Here is a 15,562-nt window from a genome sequence, read left to right on the forward strand (position 1 = left end):
TACTTCTGGAATATTTGTCTAGGAGAGCTTCACAGAACATTCCATTCTCTGGTTTTACCAGTGCTAAGCATGATTGAAAGCTTGTGGTTTTGTGTACTGAGTTCATTCTTCCACCATAACTGAAGAACATTTACAGGCATCTTTTACAGTGCCTCAATTTTTGCCTGTTGTTTTAAACTGGTATATTTGAGCATTGTTTTTATAAATTGTCTATTTGAGCAATAGCTTTGGCATACTTTCTTCGATGCCAATAACAAATAAATACATTTTACTTTCAGGCGAAACTGCATTTTAGCAGATGAAATGGGTCTTGGCAAAACCATTCAGTCGATTACGTTCCTCTACGAGATCCTCCTGGCTGGGATAAGGGGCCCTTTCCTGATCATAGCTCCGCTTTCCACTATCGCAAACTGGGAAAGAGAGTTCCGCACGTGGACCGACCTGAATGTCGTGGTGTATCACGGCAGCATGATCAGCAGGCAGATGATCCAGCAGTACGAGATGTACTTCAGGGATTCCCAGGTAGCGTAAGGTCACTTCTGTGCAATAACTTCCCTGTGGTAATGAAAACCTGACTTTACAGTATCCATGCCTCTGTCTTAGTGGAAGTAATTTTACATCCGATGACGTGTTTTTTAAGCTTTTTTTGCATATCAGAATCTTTAACATATGCTTACTGAGTAAATTTGGTGAGGGTGATTGCAGCAGGATGGATGTTGTTTCAGCACGCTGAGTAATTTTGCAGTTGAATGGTGGTGACGCTGATACTCATGTGGAGATGAAAGTGTACACAGATGGTGGCAGTTGAGTCCTGAATCTGAAGAGCAGGGAGAACAAAAATACAGCGGATGAAGCTCTGTGTTACCTTTAAGTAGCTGTTGATTTCCTTTTCCCAGTGTAAACCAGCATTGTCTGTGTACAGTTTGCTTTTCTGTCTGAAATACTTCACATTAAATGACATGAAAAAAACTTGAAATCTGACTATTTTAAAAGAGGAGTTTTTTGCCTTTTGTATATATTCTGCGTAAATAAACAATTTTTAATTTATTGTGGTATTTCTACAAAATGGAGAAGGCTGAAAATTTTTTAAAGTAGTGCTAAACATTAAAATTACATGTTGTTTCTCTAGCGAGTTGTTGTATACTGGCTTATTGAGGGCCTTACATTACATATGATCTTTGTCAGACAAATGGAGTAGAGTAAGCTAATTAAAAAGTGTTCATTTAGTTCGCAAGTGATATTTTAATTACTTACTGTACGAGTGCTAAATGTATTGCCATCATATATTTGGATTGATTGACTGACTGTAGAGTTTCCCCAGTCAGTCTTTCAGATTTTCGCAGGGTTAAAAATGTGATATCCACAGGCACCTTCTGAAGCAGGTTTATTAGATGGTTTTATCTGTAATTTAAGTCATTAAAATTTTAGTGTTGGTTAGACAATATTGGGTTTGTAGCTATGGATAATTACTCGTTAATATTAGAGAGTTATAGAGATGTAATAAATGTGAATGGGATGATAAAACAATTTATAATGTAAAATCTGATGTCTAGCTAGCTCTTGAGTAAAATTTCAGCGACAAAATCTTTACCTTGAATAGATTCCAGGTAATGTAACGAATGCTGTGTGTTGATGAATCTCTAGGGACGTATCGTTCGAGGTACCTACAGATTCCAAGCCATTATCACAACTTTTGAAATGATTCTTGGTGGGTGTCCAGAGTTAAATGCAATTGAGTGGCGGTGTGTTATTATTGATGAAGCTCACAGACTGAAGAACAAAAATTGCAAACTCTTGGAAGGACTGAAATTAATGAACCTTGTGAGTAATTATATTTCACTTTGGGGGTTGATTCTATTTAAGTACAGTATGATAATAAATTGCAAAGGTGTTTCACCTGCCAAAAAACACCTCTCAAGCAGCGTTTTCTCAGGACATGTCTCTTCCCAATATGCTTTTCAAATGTAATGTAGTTTTTGTAGCTGATGCTGGTATGTTTTTCATCAAACAAAATGTGGCAAGTTCTAACTGTAAGCAGAATACATTTCCAACGATACTATTCTGTAGTTTTGCTTATGAAGAAGATTTCATTTTAAATTTGCTTTGTAATTAAATTAGAGGTTTTGTGCAGTAATTAATGTTTAAAAACCTAGGAAGTATTTTAAACAGGTTATTTAACAATAGAAGCCAGCAAGTAGTGTTTAAAACAGAATTTTTGTCTAGTCCTGTAGTTAAGGTTTTATTTTATGTAGTGCAAGGTTTTTAAAAAGCTGTTACACAGATCTGGAGGCTTCTGGTGCATTACTACAAGATGTACCATGACTAGTTTGGCATTGGGTTTTGACTTCATTATTAACTTTGATACCCTTGTTGCTCCATGTTCTCAGAAGTCATGGTATTTGCTTTCTGATCCATGCTCAGTGTGTATTTTCCCCACTGTGGAGAGAGAGGATGATACATGTGTGAATGTTACAGGCAAAAGTTGATGTGTTCAGTCATTTCTCCATTAAAGACACAGGAAGATAGAATTTAAAGTAAAGCTGGTAGAAGATACTTGTTGTTTTATAAATCTGTTTACCTGTATTGTGGTACATAGAACCAGTATTTTCAGGTTGTGACACTCAGACTTAACATAGAAGAATGTGCAGATGTATGCACATGAGGTCATGTGAGTTTTGTTCTCTCTTATAGGAGCATAAAGTGCTGTTGACGGGTACCCCCCTGCAGAACACAGTAGAAGAATTATTCAGCCTCCTTCATTTTCTTGAACCTTTGCGTTTTCCTGCTGAATCTACGTTCATGCAAGAATTTGGAGACCTTAAAACAGAGGAACAGGTATTACATGTTGAATTAAGCTCATGTTGAGCTTCGGTGTGTAGAAGTGGCTTCCTTGAAGGAAAAACTATTTTGGATGGTAACTGTTGTCGCTTCCCACCCTCCCCTTCTCTCCCCACGGAGCACCTGTGAGTTCTTTTGTCAGTAGAAATTAGTGAAGTGTGATATTTTATGTTAAAGAATTGGTGTTATTTTTTTGGGTCGGTTTTATAGATTGGGCAAATAAGTAGTGAGAATAAAAAGAATAAAAATTGAAATTTACCGGCTTCATTGGCAGCACCTTTGCAGACAAGTGCTAAAAAGATATTAATTTATTGGTTTTGGAGCACATTAAAAATTATTTAGTAATTTGGGGTTAAAAATAAAGGCATATCCCGTATGGAACATATTTTATAGAAGTGTTGGGAAAAAATAGTGATATGGAATTAATTTTTTTTTTCTTTATTAAACTGCACTGTTACTTTTTCATGTTCCAATAAAATGTTGTGTTTAATTTAGGTTCAGAAACTGCAAGCTATCCTGAAACCCATGATGCTCAGACGATTGAAGGAAGATGTAGAAAAAAAACTGGCTCCGAAGGAGGAGACTATAATTGAAGTAGAACTAACTAACATTCAGAAGAAATATTATCGAGCCATTTTGGAGAAAAATTTTGCTTTCTTATCCAAAGGAGCAGGGCAAGCAAATGTGCCCAACCTGGTTAACACTATGATGGAACTCAGAAAGTGTTGTAATCACCCTTATCTCATCAAAGGTAAATACATGATAAGGACTAACTAAAAACTAACTTCTGACGGGAGATGTGGTCTGTATCCGTCTTCATGGCTTTTGTCGCTTATTTGTAACTAACTTGGAGGTTTTTCCTGTTTGGAAGAAAAGACACATTAAGCTCTTAAAGTTTTTGCTATTATTTCAGTCATAGTGGGACTCCAAAATGCTGTTTTGACGGGGAGTTTCACCTCAGTCCAGGTGTTTTTTCTGTGGCGTTCTGCTTAAAAACGTAAGACTTGTTTTCAAAGAGCATAGAAATAGGTGTTCCTACAAGGCTTGAGACCCATCCAGAACTTTATTCTGTCTCCAGCAGTGGCTAATGGGGGATATTTGGAATACAAGCACTGATTTTAGTAACTTAGTCTGGTATGTATTTAGAGGTATTTGTAGCAACACCTATACTATAGATATAGAAATCTATTCTTTGATAGGTGCTGAGGAGAAAATCCTTGGAGAGTTTAAAGAAACATACAGCCCAAGTGCTCCTGACTTCCATCTGCAAGCAATGATCCAGTCTGCTGGGAAATTGGTTCTTATTGATAAACTTCTTCCAAAAATGAAAGCTGGAGGCCACAAGGTCCTTATCTTCTCTCAAATGGTGCGCTGCCTGGATATTTTAGAGGATTACCTTATACATAAAAGGTAAGATGCTGCGTGTTCTGTCTCCTTGATCTCAGTGGGTGTATCTTTGAATGCTAGTGCAGGGTTAATGATTACAGCGTATCTCATTTGCTGTGTTCTGTGATGGCTTAGCATTTATTCACCACCAAATGAAAAATTTCAGAGAACGGCTAAAGAGAGGTGTTTCAGTAAACCATGTGCCTTCAGTTTATTGCTTCTTTTATTAAACATTCTTGTATGTATGTACTGTTTATACATTGCTGGTCAGAAACCAAGTTCAAGTTCAGAGGTGCTCATCCAAACCTCAGGAAGCCTAGAACATGCTCTTTATTTGCATGGTATTGAACTTGGCCCAGATAGGGTGATGCAGCTCCTTACTCCCAACAGAGTGTAAGTACAAAATAGTAAACAACTGGAGGTTTGTTATTTATGTAAAAATAAAAATGTGCTTCCTATCTTTCCTAAATGATTACTGCTCGGAATGTGCAGCAGAACTGAAGTGCCAGCCCAGCCATACAGCAGCTCCTTAGATCGCCTTTTGCTGTCACATTAATAGCACCCTTTGATTATACGGTTGACTCCATGGAAACTAAGAGCTTATTTAAGCACCTGACTGAATACTGTGCATAAAGCCTTAGCACTTAAAACCTAACCTTAAACTTGGTTACAATCACCAGTTGCTGTATCAACCTGGAAAGCTATAAAAAGGCATCATTCTGGTTGTTTTAATAGTCCATTTGTTGGAATGTACGTACTGCTTTGAAGTATGTATTTGTCAGTGAACTACCTAGTAATACAGAGTTAACATGTGAAAACATAAAAACTAGTAATAATGTCAAGCCTTCCTGCAATGGATGCTGGAATGTATACTGAAAATCATTAGTGGATTATATTAATACCTTTTTTTGATAGTTTTAGATCACTTCTGTGCTGCTGTGTTTTTGTTTCATAAAGCTGTTTGAACTGAGAGCTCAACAGTTTGCACATTTTATTTTAATAGACTAATTTTAACTTCACCGTAGTACTTATGGTGCAGTATAGAAAATATTCCTTTTTCTGTAAGGATGTAACATCTAGACCAGAGCATCATAGCTGCACGTGGAATCTTCTGAAGTCCGCGGAAGCTGAAACCTGCTCTGTGCGACCGTTTGATGAGAAATGGTAGAGTGCACGCATGATGAGACTGAACGCTGAACAGAATTGGTGGCTGTGGGCGATGGCCGCCTGCCAGAACGCCTGTGGTCCTGCGGGTTAGCTGCTGTGACAGTTTAGAGCTGATTAGAAGAAAAACGGTTGTGAGGCTTTTGACTAATAGATACACATCCAGCATTTTGCTCCATTTGCAGTGTACAGAAGTATTTGCTCCCTTTCTAAGCATTTCACTTGATTTCAGAAGTTTCAGAGGAGTCTTTGTAATTATCAAACGTAACAGAAATGATGGTTTTACTTCAGGCTTTTCAGTGTGCTGGTTTTAGTTTAGTAAGGCCTGGAGTCACTGCTGCCTTGATGAAGACTGTTAGAGGTGCTGTCATGTTGCTTCTGTTCTAATCTTGACAGAACCAATATGCAGTTTGTCCAGTGACAGCTCACCACATACTGGTTTCTGCTGGTTACTTGGTTGCCCCCAACACATTCAGACAATTTGGTATATAACAGAAAATACGCCGTTCCGTGTCTGAGCCCCTGGGCTGGGACCCAAGCAGAGTAGTGTGTGAAAAACCTGTAAAAGTCCACATAGAACTTGAGGTTATGATGTGTTTTAATGCATAGAAGTGCTGTGGTAGTATGTGTTTCCTGGTATGTATAATCAGGTACTTGCTTTAATGAACAAAGTTCAGAAGAACTTGTCTTAAAATGCTCAGTGTGTGGACCTGCTAATGCGTATTAGTACTACAGAGACACGAGTTCTGTCGTGATTCCTGCTTGTGTTACCCACTGATAACCAAAGTTACTTTGCATCACTTCTGTTCACTGTAAAGAATAAATACACAAGCAGGAGATCTGTTCTAATCCCTGTTTGAATTATGAAAAATATTGTATTGATGTGTATGTGTATCCATGGTAATTTCCAGATACTTGTATGAACGAATTGATGGGCGAGTACGAGGGAATCTCAGACAAGCTGCCATTGACCGGTTCAGCAAACCAGATTCCGATCGCTTTGTCTTCCTCCTCTGCACCAGGGCTGGTGGTCTGGGCATCAATTTGACTGCAGCAGATACATGTATAATTTTTGATTCTGACTGGAATCCTCAAAATGATCTGCAGGTAAATTCCTTTAACAGTGAGGCCTTAAAAGTCAAACCTGGTTGCTATAAAATGGGTCACTTTGAATATTGTCTCTGTTTTGAACAAACTTAATTTTTAAATGTTCGGGGTTTTTTTCAGACATATTTTTAGTATTTTTTGATTAATACTTTCCACTTAAATAGGAGAGGTCATATGGGGTTGTCTAGGTTCTAACTTTTTCTTTCAAATTGATTACTCTTTAAAAACACAACGCAGGTAACTAAGTTGATAAAACCCTTCAGATTTTGATGACACTACAAAAGCAGGGGTTAGATTCTGTGTATACTGACACAGTTCATGGAAATAGAGCTATTCTGCTAAAACATAATGTATGGAAGAGAATTAATATGTGTTCTGAAGCAGTGAATTAATCAAATATAGGAACTGGATGCTGAAATGCAATCCATTCTCAGGTTGCAACTCCTTTACTCCTTGCTTCTGGAGATCAGATAACTAAGGAGCTAGCATGCTGTTTTATTTAGTGTTACTGCAAGAGAAATACCATTCAGTAGCCTTCAGCACAGATCATTCGTCTGCATTTTATTTACTACACTGTTTTTAGAAAACTTCAAAATGTGGAAAATGTCCAGTAGCCTCCATCTGCTTAGATGTGTATTGACTCTCTTTTGAGTTCATGCTGTTGTTTTTCAGATTGTACTACAGCAGAAACAATTTCTTAAAAGAATGGTATCCTATTCTAGATAAGTCTAAATTCTCACTGTTGTTCTCCCTTCGAAAGGCTCAGGCCCGTTGTCACCGGATCGGTCAGAACAAAGCAGTGAAGGTCTACAGGCTGATAACGCGCAACTCCTACGAGCGAGAGATGTTTGACAGAGCAAGTCTGAAACTGGGGCTGGATAAGGCTGTTCTACAGAGTATGAGCGGAAGAGAAAACAGTGTCGGTGGTGTATGTTGAGATAACTTTCCTCTTGTAATCTCATGGGAACTATTTTAAATTACAGAAACTCCCATTTTTCTGTTGTTCGCATCTCTTTTTTTCTAATGTGGGCTAACAATGCATTTGATATAACGTAAAATGTAGTCAGTTACTCTGATAAGTCTTGCACTTTTTCTTGCCTTTAAAGTCTAAGGTAGATAATGTCAAAGTTAAAAGTTTCCCTGTGTTTCCTTGTATCTTCTCATATTAGTATTAGGTCTTACTTGAATATGAGATATAAATCTAATATTAACAGGTGGTTTTTTTTAACTTCTGTTCATCACAATGTTGAGAACAGCCATAACAATGAAGACACATACCTGTAAAAGAGTGTACTGTAACTACATAACAAAGCATTTCAGCTGTCAACTAGGCTTTTCCCTTAGCTTTTAATAACCTAGATTTTAAGTTTATAAATTATAAGGCACAGTTAGGTTGTAGTAATATTGGAAAGAGAAAGAGAAATAGAAATTACTTTAGGGGATATTTTTTTCTCAGCTGTCTAAAACCTATTTTATTTGCTCAGATCCAACAACTCTCCAAAAAAGAAATAGAAGACTTGCTTCGAAGAGGTGCATATGGTGCCATAATGGATGAAGAAGATGAAGGCTCTAAATTCTGTGAGGAAGACATTGACCAAATTTTGCAGCGTCGGACTAAAACTATCACAATTGAGTCGGAAGGAAGGGGCTCCACGTTTGCCAAGGTGTGGAAGCCGCAGGTTGTTCTTTGACAGTGTAGAGCTGCAAACATAATTGAATGTTGTGAAGCTTATTATTTTTTTTAAAAAGTTGTTTGCTTTTACTTGATGTGTGGGGCATTCTCTTAAAATAGCAGGGAGTGGAGAGTCTATATATGTTTATGGTGGAGGGGGAGGCTGAGACCATACGGTTTTAGGAGTAATATTCTAGAAGAAAATTGGACCAACACTTCCTAATTTGTGGTGGGTAAGAGAAAAACAGTAATACCATAGCATCCAAAAACCTACGCTGGAAAACTGGATTAACAGAAAAAAAGTAAACTTGGACTCCTTAATTTCCAAAGCATGTGCCAATATGGATCTGAACAAATACAAATTCAGGTAAATAAAAAAATACCTAAGTAAATAATTTTTTAAAAGTCCAAGCAGTATAACTGAGTTGGAACATGGGTACTTCACAAATACAGTTGGGGCAATTCAAAAAACAAAACAAACCCCAAAAACATCAGCAGACTTTTAAGAATATAAATGTATATTTATTTTTTATGAATATACATATATTTAGGCTCTCTTACATCTCGCTGATTGTGGCTTAAATAAGGAATAGTCTTCTAAAGGAGAGCGAGGAAACCAATTAGGGAACGTGATCATCACTGTCTTTTTATCAGAAGAGTTAAAAATTTTTATACGTATTTACTCTTTTCCCAAAAGCAGTGTATCAGGATTTTTTTAAATGCCTTCTGAAATTAAGCTTATTCCATGCTCTCAAGCTTTGATTGTTGGTAGTTTAAACACTCCTTTGAAATTTCCCTCAAGCGAGTACTTTTGCATGAGATGAAATCCCCAAATGCTGATAAGCCTCTTCAAAAGATTCTATTTTCTTCCATTGAAGTAATTTAGATTCAGGCTTCGAAGCAGAAGGATCTTGCTGCTTAATGTTCTTCTCTCCTGATGGTGCATAAAAGTTCATTAGATTTTTCTGATATATTATGGATCTGATTTTAAAAAATTAAGGGGGAGGAGAACTTTTGAGTTGCTTTGCACTGTAAGTAACTTCTAAAGTCTTAACAGCTGCTTGGGAGATGTTGATGAAGTGAAGTTATGCGGTTGTCACAGCACATAGGCGTTCAAACTCCACAAACTTTTGAAGTATGATGTTAGTAAGATTTTGGTTTATTTATTACAGGCTAGTTTTGTTGCCTCTGGAAACAGGACTGATATTTCCCTAGATGATCCCAACTTCTGGCAGAAATGGGCCAAAAAAGCAGAAATAGATATAGATGCTATCAGTGGTAGAGTAAGTACTTCTCTTTTTTAATGCATGTTTTTTCAAGTGTGTGCTTGCTGTTGAATTCTGAAATAGCAGGTGTAGGACTTTTGTACTTTTTTGATTAATACTTCAGTAAATCAGAGGTTTTGTGCTTGTTACTATAGTTGTCACATGGATAATTAGCCTGCTGATAGCTTGAATATTTCCTAGCTCCCTGCTGTCCCAAAAGGGTTTGGCGTCTTTGATTTTTGTTAAAGGCCTGCAAATGGTTGAAAGTGTGTAATTTTTCTGAATGCCCTATTTCTCTGTCTGTAAATCCTGGGCTGGAACCTGCAAAATAGAAAATGAATGTATTTCTTACTCAGCTAAAACCGAAAGTTGTGTCCAATACTTGAAGACATTCCTGTTTTAAAAATGTTTCAGTGCCCCTTTTTACACAGAGACTGCACTGTAGTCTAAGTATTCCGTTTGGATGAGATATTCAGTGTGGTTTATAACTAATGTACTGGTATCATGGTATAAAACCCATTTTTTGTTGCCTTAAATACCACAAAATGTTTTACTTGCTTTATGGGCGTTTCCTGTGATGTCTCTACAAAATACCTGTTAATGACATTAGATAGAAATGGATATTTCTGAACTGAAGCCATCTACTTAAGAAAAACTTACCAACTCTGATAAGGTTTGTTGGAAATTTTGCAGAACAGCCTGGTTATTGATACACCAAGAATTAGGAAGCAAACCCGGCCCTTCAGCGCCACGAAGGATGAGCTGGCAGAGTTGTCCGAAGTGGAGAGCGAGGGTGATGAGAAGCCGAAACTCCGCCGGCCTTGTGACCGTTCCAACGGCTACGGAAGAACAGAGTGCTTTCGGGTGGAAAAAAACTTGCTGGTCTATGGGTATTGTACACGTCCTTCTTCATTCTAGGAAGTTTTTAAAAACTAGTCTTTTTCCATGTGCTAAATTGGATTTATGGAACAACTTTCAGCTATATTGGCCATAACCTGGTGTGTTTGTATATATAGAATTAATTTAGAGTATGAATTGATGTGAATTTATCATGCACCTTGTATAAATCCATCTCACAATTTGCAGTTGAAGAAACATTAAAGAAGAGAGGTGAAAACCTTTCTTCAAAGGCATTTAACATGGGCTCTGCAGTCATCTCACTGAAAATCGTTACAGTAAGTGCTGCAGGCAGGCCCAAAACTCTGTAAAGAAATAAATATCTGAAATAAAGGCCTGGTAGGTGACTTGATGTTCGGCATTGCAGAACATCTGGCACTTCCAGGAGGTGCAAAGAGGAACTGAAAATCTAACCAGTTATTTCAAGCATACTGAAATTGATTTGGAAATAAAATCTTAAGTTTTCTCTCACCCACCTTGTGAGATAAATGACAATGTTTTTTTATCGATATGAGTTTCCACCAGTTTTGTGTCTTAAAAGCCGTAAGTAATCATCTCTGCTTTTTTTAAACAGGCAAGTTTTGTTTAAAAGCCTGTTTTAAACAGATGGAGTTCTGTTGCAAGTGTTGCTGTTGTATTTCCACTCCATAATTTCAGCTGAAGGAAACAAGTGGAAAGCTGACTATATTTTACAGAGAGTTTCCCTTTTGTACCAGAAATGTATGGGCTTCCCGAGGGTTTCACTTCCAAGTGCTCATTTGTGTTTCACTCTGGACCAGGTGGGGCCGATGGAGAGAGATTTTGTCCCATGGTCGCTTCAAGAGGCAACTGAATGAACACGACGTGGAGATCATTTGCCGAGCTCTGTTGGCCTATTGTCTTGTTCACTACAGAGGGGATGAGAAAATCAAAAGTTTTATATGGGATCTCATTACCCCAACGGAGGATGGGCAAACACGGGAGTTACAGAATCACCTTGGTGAGGGCTCATGTGTTTCTGTAGTTACATAGCTTTGTATATGCATGCCTGTGGTACTGGGATAAAAACAGCTAAAAATTCTCTCTGAATGCCTCCTACTTGAAACAAATAGAATTTATTCCAGACACACAGTTCAACTGGTGGGAAAAGAAGTGTCATTTCTGCTTTGCTTTGTGTTTGATGGCTCACCTGAATGGCCTGCTGTTCTCTGCGTGAGCTTGCCTTTCATCTCTGTTCATAAGAACCTCTTCTGTTTCATGGTCGGTGACAACACACGCTCCTTTCTTTCCCCTGTGCTGTGTCCTTAGCTGGTGAAATGTACCCCAGAGGTTCTCTAAGAGACAAAAGAGAAAAAACCCTCATCTCCAGAGGCTGTGATGCTGGTAGTTTTTCTGCACTGCACGTCACAATGCTGGTGTAGCGTATAGGAACTGTTAAGTGTCACGAGGATCTATACCTACCTGTTGCTGTTACTGTATTATATTTTAAATTATATAGGCTTATCAGCCCCTGTGCCTAGAGGAAGAAAAGGAAAAAAAGTGAAGACCCAGGCTAGCACTTTCGATATACACAAAGCAGAATGGCTTCGAAAATACAATCCAGAACATCTGTTGCAAGACGAAGGATACAAAAAGCACATAAAACACCATTGCAACAAGTAAGCAGTCTTTCAATGTTCATGTAAAGATTCCTTTTTCTTTTAATTCCTCATTGTCCCACAAGACTTCAAAGGCTTGAGAGGCCTTGTAGCAGCCAGAAAACTGAGGAGTTTGGGAGCACCTGGCAAAGGAACAGAAACCTGGTGTGTTTTCTGGGCTCTGAGAATCAGAGCTACGAGCTTGCTTAAAGCTCGTTCGTAGCTATGAAGGAGCTTGTTTTAGATAAATCATTTTTCTGTAGCAAAACTTGTCACACTCTACTTGAAAACGTCATACAGCTGTAGTGAAGAATTGAGATAAAGCATGGAGGAGCCATCACGGTCATGCGCCAAATTCTAAGTGAGCAGGAATGAGAAGGTCATGTGAAAGCTGCTCCTTGTCAGCCCACTCGGTTCTTCCGAGGGGAATCATCTCAGGAGGAGAATGGAAGGAGTGGTTTGTTCCTAGCAGTATTTTATGAAGCAAGTGAGGAGTGTTCTGCTGGCCCTGGTCTTTGTCTGGGATTTGAAAGTATGTTTGCAATGAAATTATTTGTGAAAGTGATCACAATATCAAGTGTTAGGTGACCTAAATTGGAAGTTTATCTCCTTATAACTGATGGATGTTTTAGGAAAATGATTTGAAAGCTTTGTGATACTACAAAAGACAAAACAAAACAAAACCAACCACATTGAAAGCTTGTGGAGTTCTAATATTTGTATTTTTTCTTCTTTGTTTAGGGTCTTGCTTCGAGTAAGAATGCTGTATTACTTAAAACAAGAAGTCATTGGTAATGAGTGCCAAAAGGTGTTTAATGGAATTGATGCCAGGTGAACTATAAAGAGGTTTTTTGCTTGTTTACTTTAAATGTAAACTATCAAAGGAAAATTCAGAAAACTTCCTAGACCTAAATAAGAAATGTTAAAACCAAATATTTGTATGCTTAGCCTGTGAGAAGTGTGTTTTGGTTACTCTCTGTTTACTAAATGCTTTGGATCAACTTGTCATGAGGAAGTTCTAGTTCCTATTTATGAGTCTGGCCATATAGAGTAAAATAATCTAAGTCAAATAGGCTTAAAAAATGAGTGAAAGAATTATATGCTTTGCTTTCTAATTGGCGGGGTTTCCTGTCCCTTTATGCACGCTTTTAGTCATGTGTTGTACATTCCGTTTTTTTTTAATGGAAGTATTGCCATTTGGAAATTCATAACTCACTGCTACGGGAGCTTGTGGTAGATGGAAAGTTTTAATTTGATTCAGAAAGCCTGAAGAGAGAAGTCTAAAAATCCCGCAGAAAGTAGGAATGTACAAAGAGAAAATAAAGATGTGTTTCTTCCTCTGAATGTTACTGATGTTGCTGTGCTGTTGGTGATTCTCCGCAGTGAAATTGATGTTTGGGTCCCTGAGCCAGATCACTCTGAAGTTCCTGCCGAGTGGTGGGACGCAGAAGCAGATAAATCCCTTCTCATTGGAGTTTTTAAACACGGTGAGTAATACGGATGACTACACATGCACTTCCCCACCCCTCAGAATAAACAGCCTACAGTCAGTTTTTTATAGCTCCCTCTGAAAGTGAATTTGTGCCGCTTTTTTTTCCTTTATAGGTTATGAAAAATACAACACTATCAGGGCAGACCCAGCACTGTGCTTCTTGGAAAGGGTTGGCAAGCCAGATGAAAAAGCAGTTGCTGCCGAACAGAGAGCAAATGATTATATGGATGGGTATGAGCACTTAAAACTGAGCATGAATGTTTTGGGGCCTTAAAGACTGAATTTATCTGTTGTACTTTGTTTTCTTCTTAACTGGTTTTATACTATTTGGTGTCATTGTTGTGAAGAACACTACTTGGATTTTACTCCCACAGAGTGGAAAACAGTTAGGAACAGTGTAACAGCCATTGAAGTGTGGGATTTCACAGTTAAAGGAAAAGTGCAGCAACCTGTTGTTAACCAGGGCTCTACCGTGTGTTGCTGTGTCAGAAATAGACACTCAAGTGCAAAATCCTTCAGAGGCAAAGTGCTACAGACCTGTTTAGCTTGATTGCAGCTGTGTCAGCGTGGCCTATGAGTCTTGTGTAGCTAACCAGTGACACCAGGAGACCAGTTAGAGTATTACTGGTAACTGCCAGCATGAGAAATGCTTCTATTCATCACTTCATCAGTGGGGTCAGCAGCTGCGATCATAACGAACATCTTTGAATGAGAGAGCGAACTGGGGGGGGGGGACGAGATTCAAGCCAAAGCTGCCTTGAAATGTTTTTGTTGTTTCTTGTAGAAAATTAAATACAGTATATCTAATTAAATGAATTTTGCTTAATTGAAAAGAGTGTAAGGACTTCTAAACTGTTACTAAGATGGGTTCCTTTGTGTTGAAATTTTAACAGGGATGTAGAAGATCCAGAATATAAACCAGCACCAGCATTGTTTAAAGATGACATAGAGGTATAGTAGGCACCTATTAATAGCTCCTTTTAACACACTTAGAATGTAATACTTCCACCTTTTCTTTGAGCAAATTACTGAGTTTTTCTATCTTTTTCTAAATTGCGAGAACTTATTCCATGTCTTTCTGCAGCTGGGGGGAATGGGAGGGAGTTATTGTATAGTTCTGTTGTATGCCTTGTTAACCATTTGTCTAAAATATGTGTTACTCTCACTCTTTGTCATATTTATGAGTTGTCTATAAGATTTAAGTTGAACCTAAGTTTCTGGAGAGGGGTTACGTTTTTAATTTTGCTTCCCTTCCGTTTTTCGACAGGATGATGTTTCATCCCCGGGTGATCTAGTAATAGCAGATGGAGGTAAATATACATATTCAAGTCTGAGCCCATTCAATCTGATTTGAATTATTTCCTTCTCCTGACCCTCAGCTAAAATGTATTTAGATTGCCTAGTGTAGAACCACCGGCATCAGCAATTATTAACTTGTGTTTCCTGTGACTTTGTTTTAATATAGATGGACAAATGATGGAAGGAGACAAAATCTATTGGCCCACTCAGTCTGCCTTAACAACACGTCTTCGCCGCCTAATAACAGCTTATCAACGAACGAGTAAAAATCGGCAGGCCCAGCAGATCCAGCCTGCTTTCCCAATACAAACCAGTATGATGCAGCCTCCATATGAAGAAGCTGCTCTGAATCCAAAGATGGCTGCTAAGATTGAAAGACAGCAAAGGTACCTGCAGTGTGCAAATACACATTTTTAATACATCCCGATATAAAAAATATTGAAGAAATAATAATTGCTAGCAGTGTGAAATAAGTGAAGAAAATGACAGGATTTCAATTCATTTTTTTCTTGGTGATCAAGATGGACGAGAAGAGAAGAAGCCGACTTCTACAGAGTTGTGTCCACATTTGGTGTGGTGTTTGATCCTGAAAGGGGACGGTTTGACTGGACCAAATTTCGAGCGATGGCTCGACTGCACAAGAAAACCGACGAGAGCCTGGAGAAGTACTTGTATGCGTTTATGTCCATGTGCCGGAGAGTCTGTCGTCTCCCCTCAAAAGAAGGTGGGTGTATATGTTTTTACTTTGGTTTTATCTTTAATTGCTGTTGCCAGTGCTTATCTTGAAAAGGGTTTACTTTCATGTGTTGCAAAATAAAAATGGGGC

General features: G+C 38.2%; 1 protein-coding gene across 7 annotated transcripts in view; it reads left to right on the forward strand.

The window, feature by feature from the left end:
- Positions 1 to 15,562, forward strand: part of CHD9 (chromodomain helicase DNA binding protein 9) — a 90,469-nt gene that overhangs the window by 60,002 nt on the left and 14,905 nt on the right. For all 7 annotated transcript variants that reach the window (XM_082062700.1, XM_082062702.1, XM_082062701.1 and 4 more), the window contains 19 exons: positions 279 to 522; positions 1,645 to 1,821; positions 2,692 to 2,835; positions 3,334 to 3,589; positions 4,038 to 4,248; positions 6,300 to 6,495; positions 7,256 to 7,423; positions 7,980 to 8,159; positions 9,340 to 9,450; positions 10,126 to 10,322; positions 11,109 to 11,308; positions 11,807 to 11,966; positions 12,687 to 12,776; positions 13,329 to 13,432; positions 13,551 to 13,668; positions 14,331 to 14,388; positions 14,705 to 14,747; positions 14,903 to 15,122; positions 15,258 to 15,460. In XM_082062700.1, coding sequence (XP_081918826.1) covers positions 279 to 522; positions 1,645 to 1,821; positions 2,692 to 2,835; positions 3,334 to 3,589; positions 4,038 to 4,248; positions 6,300 to 6,495; positions 7,256 to 7,423; positions 7,980 to 8,159; positions 9,340 to 9,450; positions 10,126 to 10,322; positions 11,109 to 11,308; positions 11,807 to 11,966; positions 12,687 to 12,776; positions 13,329 to 13,432; positions 13,551 to 13,668; positions 14,331 to 14,388; positions 14,705 to 14,747; positions 14,903 to 15,122; positions 15,258 to 15,460 — 3,080 coding nt within the window. The remainder of the gene's footprint in view (positions 1 to 278; positions 523 to 1,644; positions 1,822 to 2,691; positions 2,836 to 3,333; positions 3,590 to 4,037; positions 4,249 to 6,299; positions 6,496 to 7,255; positions 7,424 to 7,979; positions 8,160 to 9,339; positions 9,451 to 10,125; positions 10,323 to 11,108; positions 11,309 to 11,806; positions 11,967 to 12,686; positions 12,777 to 13,328; positions 13,433 to 13,550; positions 13,669 to 14,330; positions 14,389 to 14,704; positions 14,748 to 14,902; positions 15,123 to 15,257; positions 15,461 to 15,562) is intronic.

This window comes from Streptopelia decaocto (genome assembly GCF_964273445.1).
Source record: "Streptopelia decaocto genome assembly, chromosome: 11".
In the NCBI taxonomy this organism is placed as follows: domain Eukaryota; kingdom Metazoa; phylum Chordata; class Aves; order Columbiformes; family Columbidae; genus Streptopelia; species Streptopelia decaocto.